Source organism: Labrus bergylta, chromosome 12 (genome assembly GCF_963930695.1).
Source record: "Labrus bergylta chromosome 12, fLabBer1.1, whole genome shotgun sequence".
Taxonomy (NCBI): domain Eukaryota; kingdom Metazoa; phylum Chordata; class Actinopteri; order Labriformes; family Labridae; genus Labrus; species Labrus bergylta.
Genome location: NC_089206.1, coordinates 4,344,674 through 4,369,010, shown reverse-complemented (window position 1 = coordinate 4,369,010; position 24,337 = coordinate 4,344,674). Strand labels below are relative to the sequence as shown.

The window sequence follows — 24,337 nt, the reverse complement described above, 5'->3', positions numbered from 1 at the left end:
GGGTGTATTTTGTGCCTTTTGTTGTTAAATTGTACCTTTGACACCAAGGCTGTCATTTATAGACAGATTATTCTGTTCCCATTTAACTTAATGAGACCACACAGCAGCAACAATGGGACATTACAGAGATTTATCTTCTGTCAGACATTTCTTCCATTGAGTTTAATAGTCCTATTAGAGAATGAGGATGTTGAAACTGTAACCTATGTGGAAAGCAGAGTCCTGAATGGCATGTTCTCTTCAGACTCTGGCATGGCTCCTTGCAGCCAGGCAGCAGCAGCAGAGTAAGGATTGGGTTGTATTTTTGGAAGGGTGTGTGTGTGTGGATTGGTCGCCTTGTTAGGTCTGCGAAAATATTTCCAACAGCAGCGACTGTCAGGAGATAGCTGGGTGGCAATGGACAGGGGGAGAGGGGCTTTTCTCTGAGGCCGCCTGGAAAAAGCCATGCAAGACCCCTGGCTTCTCAAGGCGAAAATACAGAAATAATTCAAATTCAAGTACCTGAAATGCAAATTTGTAACACACAGCCGTTTATTTTGGGAGGACAAATCATCGGTGGATTTCATGAGTGGAATCGACGAATCAAAGTAGAAGACGACAAAATAAAGTTTCTATAAAGTTTGCAGTGCGGCTCCGGAGCTTCATGGACACGCAGAGAAATCCTCAAACCAACTCCAGAAGAAGAAACCCCAACAAGTTCAGCACCAAGGATATCTCCAATCAGTTTTGATGTCAGGTGAAGGTGAAGTCAGGCTGACGGAGAGTTTATCTTTAGCTAGGTAAAAACAGCTTTTACTTTCTGATCGGTGCGTAATTGCGCAGCGTTGAGGCATGAGTGGAGGTCGCTTTGAGTTTGACGATGGTGGAGCTTACTGCGGAGGATGGGAGGGGGGCAAAGCCCACGGCCACGGCATCTGCACCGGACCCAAAGGCCAGGGCGAGTTCTCCGGCTCCTGGAACTACGGCTTCGAGGTGGTAGGGGTCTACACCTGGCCCAGCGGGAACACCTACGAGGGGTACTGGTCGCAGGGGAAGCGTCACGGTCTGGGACTAGAGACCAAAGGACACTGGATTTACAAAGGGGAATGGACTCACGGCTTCAAAGGGAGGTACGGGGTCCGGATCAGTGTTGGCAGCGGAGCAAAGTATGAAGGCACGTGGAATAATGGGCTTCAGGATGGATACGGAACAGAAACTTATGCTGATGGAGGTGAGCGTTACAAAGTGAGACTTTTTTACTTTTCATTGTGGAACTGCGAAAAAGTACCAAAGTCTAGAAATACTGTGAGTTATTTCCTTCTGAGTTTCAGTGAGGCAGACGTTAACTGGACTTTGTTACAGTTCAGTAAGGAAGTTCATTATTCTTATGCAGTTAGTACCACGATGTACTCTGCTGTGTTCCTTCTCTGGAGCTCTGTATCGAGTTTCTGAGCCTCCACCAGCAGTGAAAAAGGAATTTGGGTCCTTTAAGGTGGTTGCTCTACTGCAGCATAAAAATGCTTAATTACATTTCAAAGCCATACATTGAAAATGCCAATTAATTAAATCTACAAAAGTATTGTAGTTTAAGCAGTCTATCTGTGTCTTTGTGGTTTAGGGAAAGCTAATCGAAGCCTTTTTATAGAAACTGTTGGGAAGTTAACTATTTTAATCTATAACAATACCTTCACATTTTCCATTTTCTCCAAAAGTTAAGGAATTCTCAAGTACTTGAAAGTATTGAACGACTGATTACAGTTACACTACTTGAGTAAATGTTCCTCATTAAATTCTATCTATGGAGCTCTGGATTAACTTCCTAAAATAACACCAGTAGTTGAAGAAGAAGAACTCAGACCCTTTACTGAAATGAAATGAATAATAGTGTGGGAATCTCAAAATTTAAATGAACTAAACATACTGAGATCAAAACCTGAAAATAGAAGCACCAATGGTAAATGTAGATTAATCACATCTGTTAGTTGAATATCTTTGGATGCAGGAATATCACTTGAATGTTGAATGTATGTCTTTGCTGTTTTGGAAGCTTCACCTTAAATTATATTTGAAAACATTCTTATTAAGAAAGCATCGGATAGAGTTGAGTCAAAGGTACAGTATGTGCCTCTGAAAAGATGTAGGCTGAGAGTTGGAGTATGAAGAGTAAATGAAAGTCCTCGAGGAAAGTTTAAATATCTCATAATTATAATAAGTTCTTACTGAACATTACTGGAGTTATTTTCCTCCTCTCATGTCATGGTGTATGAAGACTGCAGCTCTGCAGTGGAGAAAGTGTTCAAGTCCTCGACTTTAAAAAATCAAGACACTGCAGATTAAATAAATCCTTTACTACAATGAATAGATCTGTTTTTGTAAATGTCACACATTCATTATTCTCAGCACTTTGTTGAATATCAAGAGCAAAAGTTCAAATTGAAAAGAAGCTGAACTATTGTTTGATTGTAAACGTTACTTTAAAGGGTTATATCCAAGTCAAGGTGAAGATAATTGAAACATTTGAATATTCCATTGGGTAGTTTTACCTGTAATAATAATACCTTATTATTATAATGATAGTGAAAGTGAAAGAATCTTAAATTCGAGAAAAAGTACTTATTCCATCTTTAAACCTCACAACACAATTTCAGTGTTTCCTGAATGTTAGGAAACTAAAGAATGTATAAGTATAAGAAATAAAGATAATTTGCTGCCATGTCAATAAAGATAAAGATAAACTTTATTGATCCCCGTGGGGGAAAAAAATTCATTACAACAGCTCAAGAAAACAGGAAACAGGAATATAATTGTAAAAAATAACAAGAAGTTAAAAATCAAACATATGTACATCAGTTAAATAAGGGGAGAAAAAATACAATAATAGAATAATACCAGGTATGTACACTTCCACTTGTGGAAAGAGTTTTTATTATTGAAAAAATGCAGTTGATAGAAGATTTTCTCAGAGCAACTCTTAAAAACAGACCAGAAGAGCAACACGTGTCAAAAACTGTGAACTGACAAAACAGATTAATCCACAGATGTACGTTTGAGGACTAGGAGACACTGTAACAAGGCTGTTTAATGAAAGGAAACTTGTTAAAATGTACAACAGTTCAACATACTGGGGGCAGCAGTAGCTTAGTCTGCAGGGACTTGGGTTAGAGGGTTGACGGTTCAAGTCCTGGGGCGAACCAAATATAGAAGTTGGAAGCTGGAGAAGTTTGCTGAGCACTGCCAAGGTCCCTTTGAGCACTAGAAAACAAGAGTTTCCCTCAGGCATAAAGTCAAGTATGATCATTTATTGATGGCAGGTGACGTCGAGACAAAATCAACGAGACGGAAAGCAAAACAGAACAGACTGATTATCTCCGGGTTCACTGATGTTGTCTGTCTGTGTAAGCAGAAGAAAATAACACCCTGCTGCTGTCAGTCAAAGCCTGTTGGAAATCAAAGCCCTCAGGAGTCCTTCCAGTTTGTTTAACTACACCAAGGTGGAGGAAGGACTTAGATCTCTACAGCGATGTGTAAGCATGAAAACCAAAGAGCTCTGCATTAACAATCTTATCTTAAAAACATTTAAACAAGCAGAATTTAGTAAAGTTTTAAAAGTAAGAGATGTCATTGTGCAGACAAAATAGTCCCTCTTGATCAAAGGTGGGTAAGCCTGAAGAATACGCTGGATCAATATTGAAACCAACTTCTGTTTTAAACTTAGCCAATTTGTGTATATATTAAAATTAAAATATAAAAAGCGACTTTCAGCTGAAAAAAAATCAGACTATGCTTCAAAGTAAAAAACACAATACCCCCTCTTACTTGCAGTGGAATTGCATGAAGTGCAGCATGAAATTAGGTCTTTAAAATGAGGTTAAAAATAACACACAAAGTATTCTCACGAGGCCTCTGGTGTTAAGATATCGACCCTGAGCTCATCCATTACACCGTGTCGAGGAAATTGAATTATTGGGACAAACAGAAACGATTGCGGTGATCTCTGCTTGTACGATAGCCGTGGTTTCCCTCTTTGACAGCTGACTCATCAGCCAAGTGGAAGTTGCAGTTGGGGGAGTAGATCGCACCAGATGTCAGGATGTAATAATAGCCCACATGCCCTCCTGGCCTCACGGGCTGAGGCCTCGCTAGCTGTCACTACAATCCACACTCATGTCAGATTTAGCATGACACCAAAAGGTCCTGTCAAAGGGGGGAAAGCGAGTGAGTTTTTACAGTAAAGACATCAGTGACATTCCAGCAGAAATACTAGTTTAGGTCGTTTTATTTTGAAACACGTATATTGGATCCATAGTTTAAGAAGCCATGTTTGAATGTGTACATCCATGCTGGTGTTAGCTCAAGCTAGATGCTAACATCAGCACACCCACATGCTTAGAATTACAATGCCATAATGCTAATTTTGAGCATGTTTAATATCTGAAAAGTATTTACCTTTAGCTTAGAATGTTAGCATTCTAGCATTTTCTTATTTGTATAAATACAAAGTGAATCAAAGGCTAACAAGGTTTACATTAGTTTTGTCATTATCAATGCAAAGTACAAGACAAACATTTTGACCTGATTCAACATATTACAAGTAAAAAAATGTATGTTGAAAATGTTGAGGGACACTTGGCCGTAATTCTGGGGGGGAATACAATTTTTTAAGCACCCAACTCTAACGTAGCCAACATCTGAATATGTTACAGGAAATGTGATGTTGTCAGCACACTTTGCCAAGGTGAGCATGAAATTTAGCCCCCTCCTTCCACCAACAGCAAAGCAATGCTAACAAAATCAGTCTAACAGTAGCTAATGTGTTATCAAAAATGTTGTTATACTTTGAAATATGGCCCAACTTCTCTTTAGATTTGTACTCTCTTGTCTTTTTGTACATATGATTTGTTTGATTCCCTAGATCTATAAGACTTGCAAACATGGAGCACATTATCATTTAATCAGCTTTGGAGCTTCTTACCCTGAGAGTCACATTGGACTAAATGGGAATATGGTGATTATGGAACTAAATAGAAAGTCAGACGGGCACCAAACACAGTATGATTTGCTATCAATGAACTATGAATATTTGTAAGCTAAAGTTTGGCCAATCCTTCCAGGGTAAGTTTAGATATTTCAGGAGATTAGTCAACTTTATTCTTCAGGTGGCGCTAGACAAAAAAGCAGAAGGTCAGTTAAACCTCTAGGATTGATTCTCAGGCCATGGAGGACGTTGGAGGAAGTGGTGGACCCACCAACCAGCAGACTGACATATCATTTCCTAGCAACAAGCTGCTAGTAATGGTGAAAAGGAGCATCTGATGGATCTTTGCTGAATTATTAAATAATGAATGCTTGTTTTCTGGTGTTTCCAGGAACTTTCCAGGGTCAGTTCACTGGTGGGATGCGACATGGGTACGGTGTCCGTCAGAGTGTCCCTTATGGCATGGCAGCAGTCGTCCGCTCCCCTCTTCGTACATCCTTGACCTCCCTTCGCAGTGAGCACAGCAATGGCACCGTTCTGCAGCAAGACATCCCCGTCATCACCACCACCAATGCCTCAGGCGAGGAGACACCCGTCTCCACACCTACCCAGCTGGGACCGTCCCGTGGAGGCTTCGCCCTCACTCTGCAGGTGGATCCAGAGGCTGTGAAACCAAAGAAGAAGGGCCTGTTTCGCAGAGGCTCCCTGCTGGGTAAACTGAGAAAATCTGAATCAAGTACGTCACTGTCCAGCCAGAAGAGCAAGCTCAGCTTCCTGAGGACGGAATCAGCTCTCAGCTCCAACGCCAGCGACACCAACTCCACCATCAGCATGGACGAAAGCCTGGCCGGAGCCGAGGACTTCCCCCCGGTCGAGGCCGACATCGACGCCACCACCACAGAGGTTTACATGGGAGAGTGGAAGAACGACAAACGCTCAGGATACGGAATAAGCGAGAGGTCGAGCGGGCTGAAGTATGAAGGCGAGTGGCTGAACAACCAGAGACACGGCTACGGCTGCACCACCTTCGCCGAGGGAGGCAAGGAGGAGGGCAAGTACTTGAACAACATGTTGGTGAAGGCCGTGAAGAAGAGGATGATCCAGCTGAAGGGAACCAAGATCAAGCAGAAGGTGGAGCGAGCGGTGGAGGGCGCTCAGAGAGCTGCGGCCATCGGCAAGCAGAAAGCGGAGATCGCCGCTTCCAGGTGAGTTCATCAGAAAGTTAAACACAAACTGTTCAAGATGTATTTCTGGTTTTCTTTCCAAGCATAAAAGAAAATATATTTTGGAGAGGAACTGTTGCTCAATGCTGTCGATCAAATCTAATGGCTATAAATAGGGTTTACTCAAAGGACGGAGTGTGAGGCTTAAAGGCTTTATATGCGATTTTTTGATCCAGCAGATGTCGCCCTTGAGCACCAGCATGAAACCAAAACAACTGGCGCTGCATTGTTGTGTTAGCATGCTAATGCTAGCGATCTTTATTATGCTCGTATCTTCACGCTGCATGTAAATTTACCTGAAATGAGCGTGATCTAGAAACACAGTTAAGCAGTGAGTACAGTATGTTATTCTTCTTTTCTCTAGTCCCTCAATTAAACAACTTTTATACGCGAGGGGAGGAGTCAGCCAGCCAGCCGTCCCGTCGATGTAAACAAGCTGAAGATAGGACTCTGAAAACTCTGAAAACATCACAGACAGTGGGACTCGGGTGTTACACCCATTGTAGACAGTCATGACTCACAGAGTTATTTTCAGAGGATATACTTGATTTCTACATTTAAGTGTGAAAAATCACATATAAAGCCTTTAATATCTTTATTGAAACAATAATTGTAAAAGAGGCACTTCATTATTTCAGAGCTTCTGACTCCCTCAGTGTCTGCTGGTCTCAATAATCTCCACTATAGAAACACAACCAGAAAGCCATTATGGTATTTCATGCAGAATTACAGATAACAAGTAATGAGTGAAGAGGCTAAAGCAGCGTTTCTTTGTTTGGACGCAGGATTTCATGAAACGCTCTAGATAACCAAACACTCAGCTCCAAATTGGTTCTGCTTATTGGATTGAAAAGAAGCTGTTAGGACTCAAGTATTTTGATTTTGTTGCTCAACTATTTATTCCCAGTTTTGCTTTTGCAATGATTGCACCATTTGAACAGAATGCTTCCAAAGGATCGACTTTCATCACAACCGTTTTCCCCTCTCTGTCTCTGGACTGGAGGAATGTTCTGTTTGACTTTCACCTCAGTTTCTGTTTGAAACTTTTTTCAAACACAAGGGGGTTTTAGCTTCCATTCTGGAGAAACTTTTGTTTTTCAACCAGTCAGAGTAAAGAACAGTTTGGCATTAGTGCCAACATCCTTTTTATATGATTTTAAGTTCAACATTAAAAAACAGGCATGTAGCATGGCGTTGTTTAGTGGTCAGCTTAAACCATTTAAAGCTTTCATGAATGAACTAAGATTGTCACAATACCAGAATTTTGAACTTGGATTTCATACCAGTAAAAACAAAGTAACATTCCTGCTTTGCTACCACGATAACAAACATAGAAGTCCTAGGCACCCAATTTTGGGTAATTTCTTAATTTCAATTATCAAAACTGGCGGGGGAATTCTGCATACTGTCGAAATTGCACTAAAAATGTTTCAGAACCGAAACATTGCCAATGTTTTTGTGCAATTTAGACAATGTGGAGGATATTGCCGGCAAATTTTGATGCATTCATTCCTCTTTGACACAACTGTCCAATGAAAATAGATGTAGTTTCTGGAAGTTTTGGTACATTTTCCATTCTAGCGATCATTAAAATAACAGAGTTGGATCCTTTTAAAACACATTTTACTGAAAAAAGTACTGAAGTATCAAAAAATGTGACAATAGTAGCATGAACTACTGTCCATTTTGTGAAATTGTGACATGATAACAATTCAATTTATTTGTATAGCGTCAACTCGCTGAAGAATGCTGAAGAACTCGATGTAGAACATCACACATCAGCAGAAGCCACCTTGATTGTTTGTTGAAATGCCTCTGTGGCTCTCCTCTGTATGACAACATCAAACTAAGACTACATAAGAAAAATGTTTATGGTCGACCCGACCTGATTCAGCGGACTCTAGATGTTATCCTTAAAGAGATAGCTTGTCATTTCATGAAGTCTTACGCTTTAGATAAAAAGATCAATATTACCGTTCTGTTTGAATGCTGAATATAAATCTAACGCAAAAAGAAGGTTAGCTTAGCCCTCATCAGGGGAAACAAACCTGATAGGCTAATACATATTCACAAACATAATCCACAACTTTACTTGTTAAAATGACACGTTTTGACACTTCAAAATAGCATGACGAGCAGTAACGTTTTAAATGTGTTAGGAGGGATTTCTTTTTAGGTTAGCGGTTTCCTATTTGTGTATTTATGCTAAGCTAAGCTAAGCTTCCCAGTGGCTTTCTGTAGCCTCATGGTAAACTATAAGTTCTAAGAGCAGTATCAATAAATGTCCTTCTTTTTCTTTAAATCCCTGACAGTCCAGTTCAATGGAAGAGGTGATTGTGAGTTATAGCCACCATTACCTGCTTGACAGACCTTTGTTTATTATCTATAATGTTTTCATGCCTGTTGTTCATAAGTACACTCATCTACCTTGAGTGTGTCTGTTACCGTACAAGGTGCTGGTGTGTTTTTGTCTGCAGTCGCCTTGAAATAAGCTCAGTGTTTACAGCAGAGAGACTCGTTCTGACGGACTGCAGACCCCCGTCCCAGCAGATCCAAATCTAAATATTGTTCTCCGAGGATAAGCAGAATATATGAGTAATGGGCCGCTGTTTGTTGTGTCAGTGCTTTCAGTTCACCCACAGTAAATCCTGCACTGAGCCCGGAGTGGAAGCAAACACTTTATGTCTGCCTGGGTTCACAAACACCTTCACAAACTAAAACAAAGCCCAGATGGTTATTTATCTGCTTCAGATTATGTTAAACTCCTAACTGCTGGAAGACCAGTTCTGAATATATAACTTATGTACTGTAAATTGGTACTTTGGTACAGTTTTTATTTTGTTTTCAAATCTGAATTTGTTGCAATAAATAAGATCATTTATTTTTATAGAAACAGGAAAAACATTCTCACTCAGCATGCGTTCCTTTCCGCCCTATGCACCTGGACCTAAGAAAGATTTCTCCATTTCCCCCCTTATGGGCGGCCGTACCCTTCAGATGTATCTGCGGACCGTTTGGAGGGGCGCAACCCACAGGTTGGGAACCATTGGAATAATCTACCTAACAACAAAGAAATAATAGTAAAAACTAGCTGAACCTTCACAACCCTAACAAGTAAGATTTATCTAACACTTAAATGCAGACTAATAAACAACCTGATGTTATTTCTGATAAGATATTGATCACAGGGGCCTGTTCCTGCAGAAACACGACTTTTACTTTCGATACTTTAAATAAGTTGATTTTATTTAATTGTTTTTACTAGAGGGTTGTTGTTTTTTCTTGTGAAGGAGAGTATTGTCATTGTTATATTGGTACTTTTATGTAAGTTACAGATACTTTTGTAATCACACAAACTAAACTACAGCCACTCTTGAGTGTTGAAATGTGAAATCTGTGATTATATAAGCAGTGGAGACATGACACATCTGTTCCTGGCAGCCGTATCCTCACTCTGTGATCTTTCAGCAGTGAAGTCGACGGTTAAAAATACTCACACAACCTGTGCACTGTACGGGACGACCAGACCTGACCTCTTCAGGTCCGGTGTGCCGAGTGCTCGCATGGACGTTCAGATGCTCTGTGCACATTGTTCTTTGTCCTGAGCTGGCAGCCGGGCATCTGGAGAAGGACCTGTGTGGCAGGACGGGGTGTAAATGACGCACACACGGGGGGCCCTGTGGTCACTGAGGAGCCCTGACTAAATATGGACAGGCACACTCTTGCTGTATCACAATCACAGGGGAATGCAACAGCTGATTGTCCCCCCCTCCCCCGCGTCCAAACCCAGACTCTTCTGCCCCTCTCAGACACAAACACAGCCTGATTTCTTCAGCCTGAATCAAAGTGCTTCTTTGTGTTTCTGCACGTTTATTTCAGACTCAAATTCTACTCACATTTGTCCCTCATTAACGTCTCATAAAAGTACGTTTTAACCCCCACTGCAAAACTTTACTCACTGGAAATGTGATCAAATAATAATCAAAAACTACAATACAGTGTTAACACGCTGTGCATGATTCTTAAGGAGTACCTTCACTCTCAGTGCTTTCAGTTTATGAGAGAGTGTTGAGCATTTTCTACTCAAATATTTCACATCATTTCATTCACTTTTTTATTCATCAGTTAATTAAATACTTTAATTAAAAAATCTGCCTTCTGATTTTTAATCAAAGTATCCAAACTAATTTAACCAGGAGGCCCCTTAAGATGATCCACTTCTTAAGGCAACCTGGTCAAAATGCAAACCTGTTTTTAAAGAAAATGTAAACAAAGGGAAACAAAACATGAAGGACAAGAGGCAATGACCTGACTCTGCTCAAATACAAAATTTCTTTCTGCTTTTTTTTTCTATTTTTTAGATACATTTTCGGGCTTTTTGCCTTTCTTGAGATAGAACAGTGGATATAGTCAGAGTAGGAAATCAGGAGTGAGAGTGGGGAATTGTGTGTGGGAAAAGGAGCCACAGGCCGGACTTGAACCCGGGCCAAACGCTGGGAGGACTACAGCCTCTGTACATGGGGCCGGACCTGCCGCTAGCTAGACCAATCTCTGCTCCAGACATTGCATTTGTACAAACTTGTACATACAAATTTTTTGGGGGGCTTATTATACCTTCATTAGAGAGATAGGACAGTGGATAGAGTCAGAAATCTGGGAAAGAGAGAGAGTGGGAAATGACATGCAGGAAAGAAGCCAGAGGTCGGATTCAATCCTGGGCCGACCGCCTGGAGGACTATAGCCTCCATACATGGGGCTCGACCTACCACTAGGCCATCTGCACCCCACACATTGAGTTCTAAGTTAAGTGGACATTAACCAGAGCTTTTCATTTCAGTTTTTATACTAGCGATGAAGTGTTTCATCTAGATTCCGATTGTTTCTATCACCCGCTGTGTGATTTAGCTCCACTATAACTAGCCGACAACAGTCCAGGCTCACAGATCTGGGTCCTTCTTGCGTCAGCAGCGGTGTCAAATGGTTCCACGGATATAAATATGGCACAGCTCATAAGCAAGTTGCCGGGGTATAAAGGGTCGGTGTATACATGTACCACACCTAGCTTTAGTTGTGCAGCTTGGATTACATACTGTACTGCTGAGACGAGCGTTTTGTGCTTGTGAATGATCAGCGGGGGGGGGGGACATTTGTAAACACAGTGCACTTCTTACTTCAGCTCGTTTTTCATTTAAAATGAGCCAGACAGCGGAGAAAATAACTGTGCAGTAATTAAAGAACTATTGCAGCTATTTCTTATGTCACCTCATAGCAATGTAGCAATAATGAGGCTGCAATTAGCTCTTAATGTATGTGTGTTTTGGCCGGGTTATTTAATTAAACTGTGAAACATTTAGTCGTCTTTTTATAGCAGCTAAATCCCTCTTTCAATCACAGACGCTCTCAGTTAACAGTTTCAAAAGATTCTCCTTACAGATCCAGTCGCACATATGACAGAATATATGTCCCCATCAGCAGCCTGCGGGGCAACAAAACAGCCAAAAAAAAAAGTAGGACGCCTTTGCAGAGAGACTCTTACGCATTGTCTCTGTGCTCATATTTAAGGTGCAGATTATTCTGGGATCTCACAGTTTTGGGGTGTTGAAAAAACAGTTTCTCCTCACAGCTGAGCCTCTTCCTCCAGCTGACGTCTCATCACTACTCTCAGAGTACAAACAAGCGTCGCTTTAAGGTGGCCCTGAGCGCATAAAGGGGTATTTAGGTCACAGTGTCAGATGTCATGTGTGGTTGCAGAGGAGAGCTGCAGCAGTTGGAGGAACACTCTGGTGGATTTTGACCTGGATCCTTTCGTTTTGATGCAGAGGAGGAAGGAGGAGGGTTTATAACATGAGACAGACATTTCACTGTGTTTACAGTATCTCAAGAACTAACTCTGTGTGCTCGTCTGCAGTGATGGAAAACATCCAAGAACATCGCTGTAGTCGTATTTATCTTTCTTAACACTTCTATTCCTCTGCAGTTAAGAAAAGTTTTATTTGAAAACATATATGAGGCAATAATAGTTATACACTTTTTTTTTCCTTTTTTTATACTGGTGTTGGAAGAAGTCCATATGCGTCAATGAGACACATATAGTATCGTACTTCTAGTAAAAGACTTAAGTAAAGATTTGGCTGCAGGACTTTTACTTGTAACTGCATCATGTCTGATGACCGGCTAGGGCCTGAAAAGTCACATGTGGTGTTTGTGTAGGACGTTCTCAGTCGTGAAGTTCATCCAAAGGCAACTGGACTGGTTGAAGATCTTGAAGATGTGTCATCACAAGTTGTTAAATGTGAATTGCAGAGGGCGCTGGTAGCCTGATGTACGGAGGCTATAGTCCTCACAGTGGGCAGCCCAGGTTTGAATCCGACCTGTGGCTCCTTTCTCGTATGGCATTCCCCACTCTCTCTCTCTCTCTCTCTCTCTCTCTCTCTCTCTCTCTCTCTCTCTGTCTCTCTCTCTCTCTCTCTCTCTCTCTCTCTCTCTCTGATTCTGCCCACTATCCTGTCTCTAGTTAAAGGCATAAAAAGCCCAAAAATAAACCTTTAAAAAATGTGAATTGGAGCAGCTTCTGGTCTGTGGACTTGGTCTTCCATTTATATAGAATAGAATAGAATAGAATAGAATAGAATTACTTTATTGATCCCAAACTGGGAAATTGTGGCGTTACAGCAACAGGTTATCCAACACACAATATGAGTAAAAAACACAATGTTAGCAAATCTGAACACAATTAAATATTAAATACAAAGTAAATAAGCAAATAATCAAAACTAAGAATGGGAATATACACAACCATGATTTAACTAAGCATTACTAGTCTTAAATAGGAAGATTAAATATGGAAGATTAAATGTAAACGTGTGAAACAGAGTTGTAAATGGACAGTATTGACTGACTGATTTGCCTTTGTATACATTTTGTGTTCAGCACTCAAGGATTCAGATGTTTGTGCTCTTTGACATTCTTTGTATGGACTTTTAAAACGCTGTCTCAGCAGTTCATAAAGTAGCTGATAGTGATATATCATAGTGTTTAAAATGGCTTCCATCTTTAATTTGACCATTGGAACCAAATTAGAAATCTCCAACAGCTGAACAACGGGCCTTACTGTGTTCAGCCAAAACAATCCTTTTATTAGCTCTGCCAGCTAGCATACTATTAGCTGCTATGCTAGCCAATTTTAGCAGACCTAACAACAGTGGAGGATGTATAAAATTATAATGTTGGCGCTCTGCAAGTGTGAGATACGATGGTAAATTACACATTGACACAGTCAGACATCTACGTTATTGGTCATAGATGGTCTGTGGGTGTTTATTAAAACGACAAAATGTACCTTTAAATTGCTCCGTTCACCTGAAAGCTCAATGCTAAATGTCAGCTGTTCTTATTATAACTGTGTGCGTAATATTTGAAAATAGCTGTGAATATATGATATATGTATAGAGATCAGGGTGGATGGGTTGTTTTAAGAGGAGGTGCTGATGGTGTGTGGACAGGTGGAGCTCATCCATCTCTAACAGGGATCCTCAGGAGGCTCTGATTGTTCCAGCGGGAAGCAGCTTCCCCTCTGAGTCTTCTTTAAGAGGACCAGGACGCTATTTTCAGCTCAGGGTAAAGTTACAGTATGTCAAGTATCCACAGAGTAATCACAATCAGTAATTCTCACAGGTCACAGCATTAGTCTTGATCTGTGAGCACATAGATGACGAGATTTAGCCAAAAACTAGAAGTCAGACCAGATTAAAATATCACTGCAGCTATCAGAGCTCATTTATTCATGGCCCCCTGTAGATGTAGCCCACTGATACTGATGATCCCCCCCGACCTTTTCATGTCACCACCAGCGGGTCAAATCGTTTCAGTTACCCAAGAAGTAATCCTACTTTTTACTACCTGGTCAGATTTTAACTGTTGGGTACAGATATTCATGATGTATCAGAGTCAGCCTTATTGTCACATACATGGACTTTGATGAACTTCACTCTCTATGTCTTCAAGCCTTCAAAATTATATAACATTTTCGAGTGGGCGGACCAGGTTCAAGTCTGACCTGTGACTCCTTTCCTGTATGTCATTCCTCACTCTCTCTCTCTCTCTCTCTCTCTCTCTCTCTCTCTCTCTCTCTCTCCTGATTTCCTACTCTATCAACTGTCCTATCAAAATAAAGACAAAAGCCCAACAACAACAAAAAGAAAATAATACATGCTCTCACAGAATCACATTTGTTATCTATTTATCAAGATGCAATGTATACTATCTACTATCTACTATACTTCTGCATGATAAAAACACAAAGGTAGCGTGGGAGCAGAACAAGAATGGCCTTGGAGCAGGCCAGTCTCCCCGAGAATACAACTCCCAATGGTGGGACAGAGCTTTACAGTTTGAACTGAACGTTAAGGACGCATGGTAGGCTGTATCAACCATTACCTCTACTGACCCCAGGCCAGTAGGGGTCCCCCAAGGGCTGACAAATTTTCACCCACAGCAGTGGCACAAAATATGAAAAGTTTGCAATGACAGTAGGAAACCTCCCTGAGGGCAGCATGTTGCCTTCAACGAAATGAAAGTAACTAAAAGAAAATGAAGAGGAATCATTTGATTACTTTTAATATCATAGAGAGGAACGCTGGTTGGAGGGGCCACCTGTTCATTTTTTGCCAGGGTTCCCACCAGACTCTAGAACTGTCTTTGATTGTATGGCCTACTGTATGTGCCCAGATTTGTTCTGTGATGACTGAATACTTGAGAAACAAAAGGCCCAAAGTGTTGCATTATGTATTCTAGCTGTTTGTCTTCTTAACTCTCCTGAAGCTGTGTGCCTCCTCCCTTTACCGTCTCTAGTCACTCCTCTCTCGACCGCTCACAAAGAAATATGTGCCATGATGTAGCCCCTATAGCCCAAGAGGGCGGTATCTCATCGTCTTACCGAAGGCTGAAAAGAATCATTTATTTCTGTCCTGTTCCAACAGCAGAGAAGGACGACCCCCTCTGTTGATAGCTAATAATACTAATGAGCCATATGACCAGCAGCCTCCAGCCATTTCAAATTGATGGAGAACCATAAACACGCCCAGTGCTGTCGTATTCTGGGCCAGTGTTAAACAGTTCCCCATGCCATCATCTCTCAGGGTTGATATTTATACATTATGCTGGATTAGAAAGCTCAAGATCAGGGTCAAAGTGCATAAAAACCAAGCCAACACAAACGTATGTAAAAACAGATCGTACAAAAATAAAACACATGCATTATAATTCTCTCTTCCTGAATGTTCCTTCATCTACTGGCGGCCTTCTCAATGTTGCTTTTTCCTGTTTTACAACTTTATCATTGACCAGCAAAGCTTCAAATTAACATCATCTTCTTTTATTGATTGATCAGAAAATCAGTTTCAATGTAAGTTAATCAATGATTTGGTTTATAAAATGTTCTATCACAGTTTCACATCCATTACAGCCATCAGATTTTTGCAACAAACTCCAAAACTCAACGATTTCCAATTCCATATAACTTACACAAAGACACGGTGCAATCCTCACATTTGAGTAGCTGAAAGTAGTGAATGTTTTCTGTATTTACGCTTCCTTACAAGTGTTTGTTTATATATCCATTGTGTCTCTACTGACCAGGAAGCTTTTGTAAATATAAATCACAGGTTTGTAAACCATGTTGCCCCTGTTTCCTGCAGGACGACTCATTCAAAGGCCAAGTCAGACGGGGCTGAACAGGCGGCTCAGGCGTCCAACAGCGAGTCCAGCATCGCACGACTCGTCGCCAAAGAACTCTCCCCTTCTTTCTACCAGCCAGGTCAGTGAACGTCTCATCTGAGGGGGAAAATTAAAAACAGATCAGTACATGCAAAGCCTCTAAACTTTCAGGCTATTTGTGGCGGTAAAGAAGGACAAATGAATATAGGATGGGATCGACTATGTGACAAACTCTGTGACCCAAAGCAAAGTCATGGATGAATGGACTTAAGCTTGTAAAGCGCTTTTCTAGTCTTCTGACTACTCAAAGTGCTTTTAGTCCGCAGGTCACAACTTCACATTCACACACTGATGGTAAAGGCTTTCCCAAAGACATGTCAGACATGTTGCTGCATGAGCTGGGGATCGAACCCCCGACCTTACGGTTGAGATACGACCAACTCCACCAACTGAGCCAGATGTATTCAAGCACCTGAAACTGAATATCATGAATGTTTTTTTATTGTAGAAGGCTGATATTTACCATTTTCCCAAATGCCTTGAATGCACCACAACATGCAAACCAAAGAAAACCTTCTCCTGCTAAATAATCATTTTTAAAGTCATCCACACTGATTGCACACACATCAGTATTTAGAGGCTGTACGATACAAAAACACACCAAAGGGAATAAAACTCAAAATTTTCATTCATGTCTGCAAACCCTTACTACAAAAATATAATATAAAAGTAAATGCAGTAACTTGCTGATTATGAAGTATATTCTACATTGATTAAATATGTTGTTTACTTTAACCATGCCCAAACCTTTTTTAAATCAGGGTTGTTTCCTTGACTCTTTACATTTGATATTTGCTGCCTTTTCCCATCTTTTGGACAGAAGCCACTTCTATATTTCATACTTTAGGTTTTGTACTCCATTCAGAATCCCGTTATTTAAATATAATTTGATGATTGGTAAATTTAAAACATGCCCCGGTTCATGCCTTCATCTTGATCTTACAGGCTCTTATCTGAGGCCCACAAGGGGAGTCAGATTTGAATGTCTAAAAAAAGGAACATCTTACTGGGTCGAGGGGGATCGTATCAGTTTCATTGCGAGTCTGTCGACCACACACACACACACACACACACACACACACACACACACACACACACACACACACACACACACACACACACACACACACACACACACACACACACAGACACTCACACTCACGCAGAAGCTCTCGAGCCACGCAGGAGCCTCTTTTTTTTATTTCTCCGTCAGCAGAGAGGAGATTACAGGAATCAGACACAGACAGAAAGATATCCAGTTTTCTGAACCGCCGCCGCCCAAATTGTCTCTGGCTAACACTACAAATGGACAATCCCTGGCTCAGCCCTGCTTTGCATTCTTCCATGAAAGAACGATCTCTCACCCAAGGACACAACAGCACACACATACCATGTCAGTGTGTGCACCATCTGGTGTATCAGTAGAGGGAAACACTACACTTTAGTGCCCAATGTTAGGAACTACTATCTGTATTTTCTCATTTTCTTTCAATCTTTAAATCTCATAAATAGAGCAGAACCTAGAAGAAAGTAGAGCCCATAATTCTTATAACTGGGAAAGAGTGGAAGAATATTTTAAGTAGGGATAAGACCCGTAAATAAATCCCTCATTTATTGATTGATCTGGTGTCCCACAGGTCCAGAGTACCTGAAGAAGAGAGTGATGCAGGAGGTCGCGGAGGGCAGCGAGAACACAGACATCGTCATGCATGAGCCGCTTCTAGCCGAGGAGGAGCCCCTGCCCACGCCGCCCGAGAGCCCCTTCATGAACGAACTGGACAGCCTCATGCCCGGCTCGTCTCCGGGCCGCACCCCCTCCCCAAGCCCCGGCGTCTTCAGCAAGGAAGACCCCAAACTCCTCAGTCCAGGAAACTGGAACGAAGACAAAAGCAGCAAAGGTGGTGGCAGTAAACCAAACAGCAAGCCGAATAGTCGCCCCACTACTCCTTTAACCTCTGTCGCTGCTCCTGAGGGCGGAGGGGCCCCCAGCAGTCGTGGCCCCTCCCGCTCCTCGAGTCGTCAGAGCAACAAGAACGAGCAGGGGTCCGACCTGGAGATAAAGCCCCTGCAGAAGTTTGACGCCGAGCCAGAAGCTCCAGAAGTTGCTCCTCCCGCCGCCCCCATAAGGAATCGCCTCATCGCTCCAGATGAAGAAGAAGCCCCCCGCCCCGCGTCCAGAGTGTCCTCCAAAGCGGTCACCCCCGAGCCCAAAACCGTCGAGGTCAAACCCGAACGAGTTCCATCAGTCCAAGAACGAGCAACGCCCGTCCCCGAGGTCAAAGTGGATTCCAGAGAGCCGAGCAGGCCGTCAAGCAAAGCAGAGACGAAGCCTTTACCGAAACGACAGCCCAGCCCAGCTCCATCCCCGTCCCCGAAACCTGCGCCCGCTGTCGAACCTAAAACACTACCAAAGCAAGCAGAAGCCAAAGCCGTTGTTGCCAAACCAGCACCGAAAGTGGATCCCAAAGCCGAAGCCAGACTGAAGGCCATGGTGTCGAGCCCGAGCAGCGACGGGACTGCAGACTCTTTGGAGCTGGAGGTAAGACAGAAAATAGATATCAGCAGCATGACTGTTCATGATATTCAATAATTGTTGATTGTTTGCAGTCCTATTTCGTCCATATAGTAAAAGTCCTCAGAGGATAAATTTTAGTAGTAAGTAGTAATCATTTATTTCGGTCACAAGAAAAAACAAAAACATTTTGACTGAAAAGGTGTAGGCTGAAGCTTTATCTTATTACAACTACCCTTTTTACAAATCTTATTATTTAAGACACAACTAGTTTGGATACAAAAAAAAACATATCAGAACAAAATTTGTTCCAAGAATTTCTTTCAACACAAAACAAATGAAACGAACAAAAAACAAAACAGAAGTCACACTCACAAAAAATAATCAAACCGACCTTTTATATTTGTTAAACATCATTTTTTTAAACAGAAATTGAAATCTGGAAAGTGAACTACACATTCTTAATTCATAAATGCTGTGGCCTGTTAAGTTCTGTCTTAAGTGTGGGTGTAAAGTCGGCACTAAACTCTACGTTGGAACTAGTTAAGTCCTGACTTAAGTCGTCATTGTTTGTTTGCATCACAGAAACTTAAAGTTCATTTTAAAGGGAAACTAAACCTCAGATTTTCAGCTGTAGTACCCTACCCTGGAATTAAAAAAAAAAAGCCTTTAGAAGGTCAATGTGGAGTGAGTGGGCGGGGGGGATACAATGTTTGCCCCCCACACACACACACACACACACACACACACACAAACACACACACACACACACACACACACACACACACACACACACACACACACACACACACAAACACATACACACACAGTAAAGTGTAACTTCCGTACTAACCAAAGGATTTTCTCAGATATGATGCTTTCATTTCCTGCGGCCAATCAGTGACAGCGCTGCCTCTCGTGCCTTGTTGTCTCTGAACAGATTAACGGCTGAAATTAACTTCTGTTAATCCTCAAACAGCGATGAAAATGTATTTTTTTATGATTGGATGATAACAACAGCTGCAGCCTTTAAGTACAGCTCGTGTAAAATAAGAACGATGGTGACATCGAGTCACGAGCTCATCTATAACGAGAGCTAATTGAACAGTATTCTGTTGTTGTATGGATGAAATTATCATCACTCGTGGAAAATCACAGCATGATTACAAATCAAAGTCCTGATTTGTAATCATGAAGAACGCACGGCTGACACCAAACAGCTGGCTCATCCATCTGCTCCTCCTCACCCTCCAAGTCATCCCTAATTTCAATCGGATCACCATGACAACCGTATTTCACAGATTCATTAATTAAAATAAAATTGCTGCACGCCAACACTCAACACAATGTGAATGTAACAAAACTCAGCAGCTCACAGAGAAGACACAAATATTTTTTGTCAGAGCCAAACTCGAGGTTTCTCCCACTTCCTGTCTTTATACTAAGCTATGCTAACCTTAGCCTCTCTTCACCGTCATATTATTTTATGGAAGGAAAAGTTGAGGGTCGTAACGGCCCCGTTGCTCTTTTCCTCGTCAGTCAGAGAATACACATGTTCCAAAAAAACTTCAGAAAAAGTCCCACAACACCTCTGAAGCTCACAAAAACATTTTCTTATTTCTAAATGTTGAATAAAAGAGTGATAGAGAGCCTTGTGACAGGCTAGCTTACATCTTTATGCTAAGCTAAGCTAACTGTGTCCCAGTTGCTGGTTGATGTTAGTGGTATCTGACTTATTTTTCCCAAACCTCCACTAATTACTTCTTTATAAAACTTAAATGAATGATATATTATGTTTATTTGGTTCATTCGTTGGTCTCATATCGTCTTTGCTCTCGTCTTTTGAAGGGCCCAAACACCATCATGATCTGCATGGTTATCCTGCTCAACATCGGCCTGGCCATTCTCTTCGTACACATCTTGTCATGAGACCGTTTCCACCACCTCAGGTAAGAATTTCACCGCTCTCACACAGCCGCCATGTTGTCTCTGAGGTCATGCTGAGGTCGCCTGATAGCCTCGCAGTGATGATGGGCCCCGTACTGAAGATATACTCCTCGTGGCAACGGCCGTGATTTGGAATCAAACCTTGGCCCATTGCTGCATGTCAACCCACACTCTCACCCCCAACATTTCCTGTTTTTCTTTTTTTAAGGTTTATTTTTGGGGTATTCTATGCCTTTATTTAGAGATAGGACAGGAGACAGAGGAGCCACAGGTCTGATTCGACTTGGTTTTTTTTAAAAGCCGCCCTCTGGGAGGACTATACTCTCACTAGGCCACTGGCTCCCAATAATTCCTGTTTGTCTCCAGCTGTCGTCTCCAATAGAGGCACAAATTGCCCCAAAAAAATCGATTATTTTTATGAAACCTGTTCAGGAGTACGACGTTATTGCGGCACTCCTGCCCAGAGTGTGATATCAGAGAAACGTTACTGCCATGACAATATGGTCGTTATTATGTTGGAGCATGCCACAAAAAAGTGCTGCAATGAAAAATTAAACTAAACATTGTATCAGCATGGCCGCAGGTGAGCAAGAGGAGTCCATTAAAGTCCAATGTTGTGTTGCTGCAGGTCACCAGCAGTGCTGGAGAGAGACGGCCTGCCTCCTCCTCCTCCTCAGTTTTGGAGCAGAGATCAAAGAGAAACCGCTGAGGAGAAAAAGAAGCTTCACACACTCAGCTGCAGCTCCTCTAAAGGTTTTGTGTTGGTGTGACTGTGTGAGGCTCTGTGAAGCTCCTCTCTTTTTCCAGAGGGTTTTGACATAAAAAGAAGGACAATGAATGAGGGAAAGATTCAGAGCGTCTGGATATGAAGATGGTTGTGTGTTAGAGGGTCGGGGGCTGGATGTGATGGAGCATGTTGTTGGCACTGGAAGATGTCTGTTCCTGCTTTGTCACAGTGTGTCACAAGTGTGTCAACGTTTAGCTAAAAAAGGAGGCTTTTAATTCAAACCTTAATTGGATTAAACAGCAAACTTGCCAGATTAGACGGTTAGATGATTGTGTTTAGTCACTAAATGTTTTAGTTTGTATAAAGCGATCGCCGGCTGAAGGAATGTTGAAAACATGAAGAATCTCTCCACTACGCCTTAAACTTGAATGTTTGGATTTCTGCAGCAGATGCGGGGTGTTAACCGTCATGCGCGTTGCTTTAATAACCTGATATGTGTGTACCAGGAAGTCTGCTAGAACATAGAGCTAAAATAAACTCAAACGCTTCTGCTGATAAGCCCGCTTCGCATCTTGTTGCTCTCCAGTCTCTTAAAGAAAAAAAAAGGACTTCAGAGCATCACACACTGCTTTTTATTTTATTTTTTTCAGCTAAACGTATCCATCAGAATGTGTATTTGAGACTGTGTTGTACTACACTGTGAAATATTCTATATTCACTGGGATGTGTGTGCGTTTATTGTCAATCTGCTGCTTTGGTTTTGGGAGCTGATGAACCAAATATAAGATTAGGAGGCTTATGAGTGTCACTGCTGATGTTAATGTTCTGTCTGTGTACCGTGTAGCAGAGAGTTGAGTCTGAGCTAGCATGAAATGAAGGCTGGGCTTCATCTGGTTTAAGACAATCACTGTATTAGTGGTACAGTTTATGTATATGCAAACAAAAAGCAGCGGGGCAGAGGTTTGTTTTGGGAGGATATTAATCACCACTGTTCACCTGCGTTACATTCAGGGCCTGCTGTGCTTCAGAGCCAAAAATACGAGTTCAACTTTTGTACGCATGAGGGCACTTTGTGTGTTTGTGTCTGTGTTTTTGTACCATTTTGAAGAGCACGTCTTTCAAAGCATTCAAAGATTATCTGTCAAAGGTTGTTTTGTCAAGAACAACACAACCCCAAAATGAAGTTATTTTTTCCCAAACGTCCAGTTACCTCGTGATTGTGAGATTGGAGGAAAAAAAAGTGAATTGTTCTTAACTCCATGTCTTACACTGAGAATGTGTTGGTTTAAATAAAAAGGAGGAAAAATAGGTTTTTAGATGAAGAGGTTTTGCCTTTGAAGTTTGCAAATGAAAACACACAGACAAGTTGTCGTGCATCGTTTCAGAGCACAAAAAAGGAAAAATCTGTCAAATAAATCTCCCATTATCTCATAGGGGCGGTTTCTTCTTTCCACCGATGCATCCATTAGTAGTCGAACCGATGAACGAGTTCAAAGGTCGGTGCAGTTAAACAGTATTCATGTAGTCGGTCATGTTGAAGCATTTGTGTTCTGTCTCTTTAAGTGCATTTAATGAAATCTACAGTGTTTGAGTAAATGCCTTTGTGTCGCCAAATCTGGTTAAAAAAATCACCACACTAAAAATGGAATAAAGACTTTTACAACACTTGTGAACGTGTTATGATTTAGTGAACTCATCCAGCCGCTCCTGACTTTCATTATTATTCAGAACAATCCAGTCTAGTCACGGCAGAACTAAGTATTTTTAAACTGCACCTGTTTGCCAGCATGAGACTCCCACCATCCCTCCCCTGGGCCCGACTGAATACCACACCCTATTTTAAAACCAGGCCGGAGTTAGGCCCCGGTTCTTCTCGGGCTGTTCTGATGTAAGAGAACCATTAACAGAGTAAATGACTTAAAAATTATGTACTAAAAATATGTGGTGCTGTTACAGGTTATTAAGCAGTTTAACGACAACAGCAAGTATTTGAAATTAGAGTTTTTTGCCATTTCAGCATTAATGTGGAGCTGAAACATCTGTGTTGCAGCACTGCCCCCGTGTGACTAAAGTGAGGAACTACACCAACTAAAATAAATCCACAGAATTTCACAGCTTGTAAGCGTGTAGAAAGTTTAAACACTTAAACAGAGTTCATTCATTTTTATTAATTTTTTATGTTTAAGAAAATAATTATAATATACAGTCAAACAAAGCAAAAACAATGAGAGCAATCTTTCTGTAATTTCTACATTTGTTGTTTTTTTAAACTATAATCCATGTTTGAAAATGTTTAGTGAAAGTGAAATAAACCTTTCTTTCTTATTTAGGTCTAAGCTTTCAAAATAAAATCGGACAGCAAACAAATGTCTGCTCAAAGCTTTTTGTTGTGAGACAGAACCTCAACTCTGAAACGTATGCTTTGGTTTGATCTTGTACTGATGGTGGAGCTCTTCAGAAGGTAGAACATGTGAAATATCTCGGTGTGGCTCGACTCTTTAAAAACCAAACATTGATGATGTCATCCAAAAAGTACATTTCAGTGCTGGCGCTCTAAATCGCTCCATTGTTTCACACCGAACGTTAAAAAGAAACTTTTCTCACAACTCATCTGACCAATAAAAGACTTTATTGACATTATTAACAAAAATGCATCTAAAACTCTCAAACTTCATCCCCTTAATGTTATATCTAAGAGACTCTGCAGACGCTAACACTGCTCATACTAGGTTATTCTCTCTTCTACACATCATCACTGTTCAGTGTTAGATGAACTCAGTTGGCTCCCTGATGTTTGTTGTCAGATGTGTTAATTATCCTTACTGTCTAAAAACATTTTTAGTCCTTATACAACAAATGATTCACTCAGACGCTCCGATCTGACACTTTATAGTTCCCTGTGTTTCTAAAGAAGTAGGTAAAAATCTCTTCTGTTTCATTCTTCCTCTGATTGGAAAAAGTTAAATATTTGTTGTTGACATTTTTGTTTATTGAATGTTTTTTTCTTATCTATAGACAGAGTGCCTATGTTTCCAGTATTATTCATTTTCTGAAGTGATGAGAGGATCATCCACCAGATTCATTTTCCCCCGACATGCTTTGGCTGACATTTTCTTTAGTGTGCAGCTGGACCCCCCGCCTCACCCCCACCCTTCCTGCCCCGCCTTTTAAATGCATTATCCCATCTGGTCTTTTGTCTG

The 24,337-nt window shown here is 41.3% G+C and overlaps 1 protein-coding gene across 1 annotated transcript; it reads left to right on the top strand.

Annotated features, from left to right (window-relative positions):
- Positions 1-361: 361 nt before the first annotated feature.
- jph2 (junctophilin 2) lies at positions 362-22,802 on the top strand. The gene is made up of 6 exons (XM_020650281.3): positions 362-1,210; positions 5,346-6,159; positions 15,873-15,991; positions 17,589-18,490; positions 20,312-20,412; positions 21,039-22,802. The coding sequence occupies exons 1-5, from the start codon at positions 832-834 to the stop codon at positions 20,390-20,392; spliced, it is 2,295 nt and encodes a 764-aa protein (XP_020505937.2). The 5' UTR covers positions 362-831; the 3' UTR covers positions 20,393-20,412; positions 21,039-22,802.
- Positions 22,803-24,337: the final 1,535 nt, after the last annotated feature.

What these genes read in the sequence shown, in the direction of transcription:
- jph2 (XM_020650281.3), top strand. Translation starts at nt 832, where the DNA reads ATGAGTGGAGGTCGCTTTGAGTTTGACGATGGTGGAGCTTACTGCGGA. An exon ending in AGAAACTTATGCTGATGGAG is followed by an intron (nt 1,211 to 5,345) that starts GTGAGCGTTACA and finishes TGGTGTTTCCAG; the next exon opens with GAACTTTCCAGGGTCAGTTC. An exon ending in CCCTTCTTTCTACCAGCCAG is followed by an intron (nt 15,992 to 17,588) that starts GTCAGTGAACGT and finishes GGTGTCCCACAG; the next exon opens with GTCCAGAGTACCTGAAGAAG.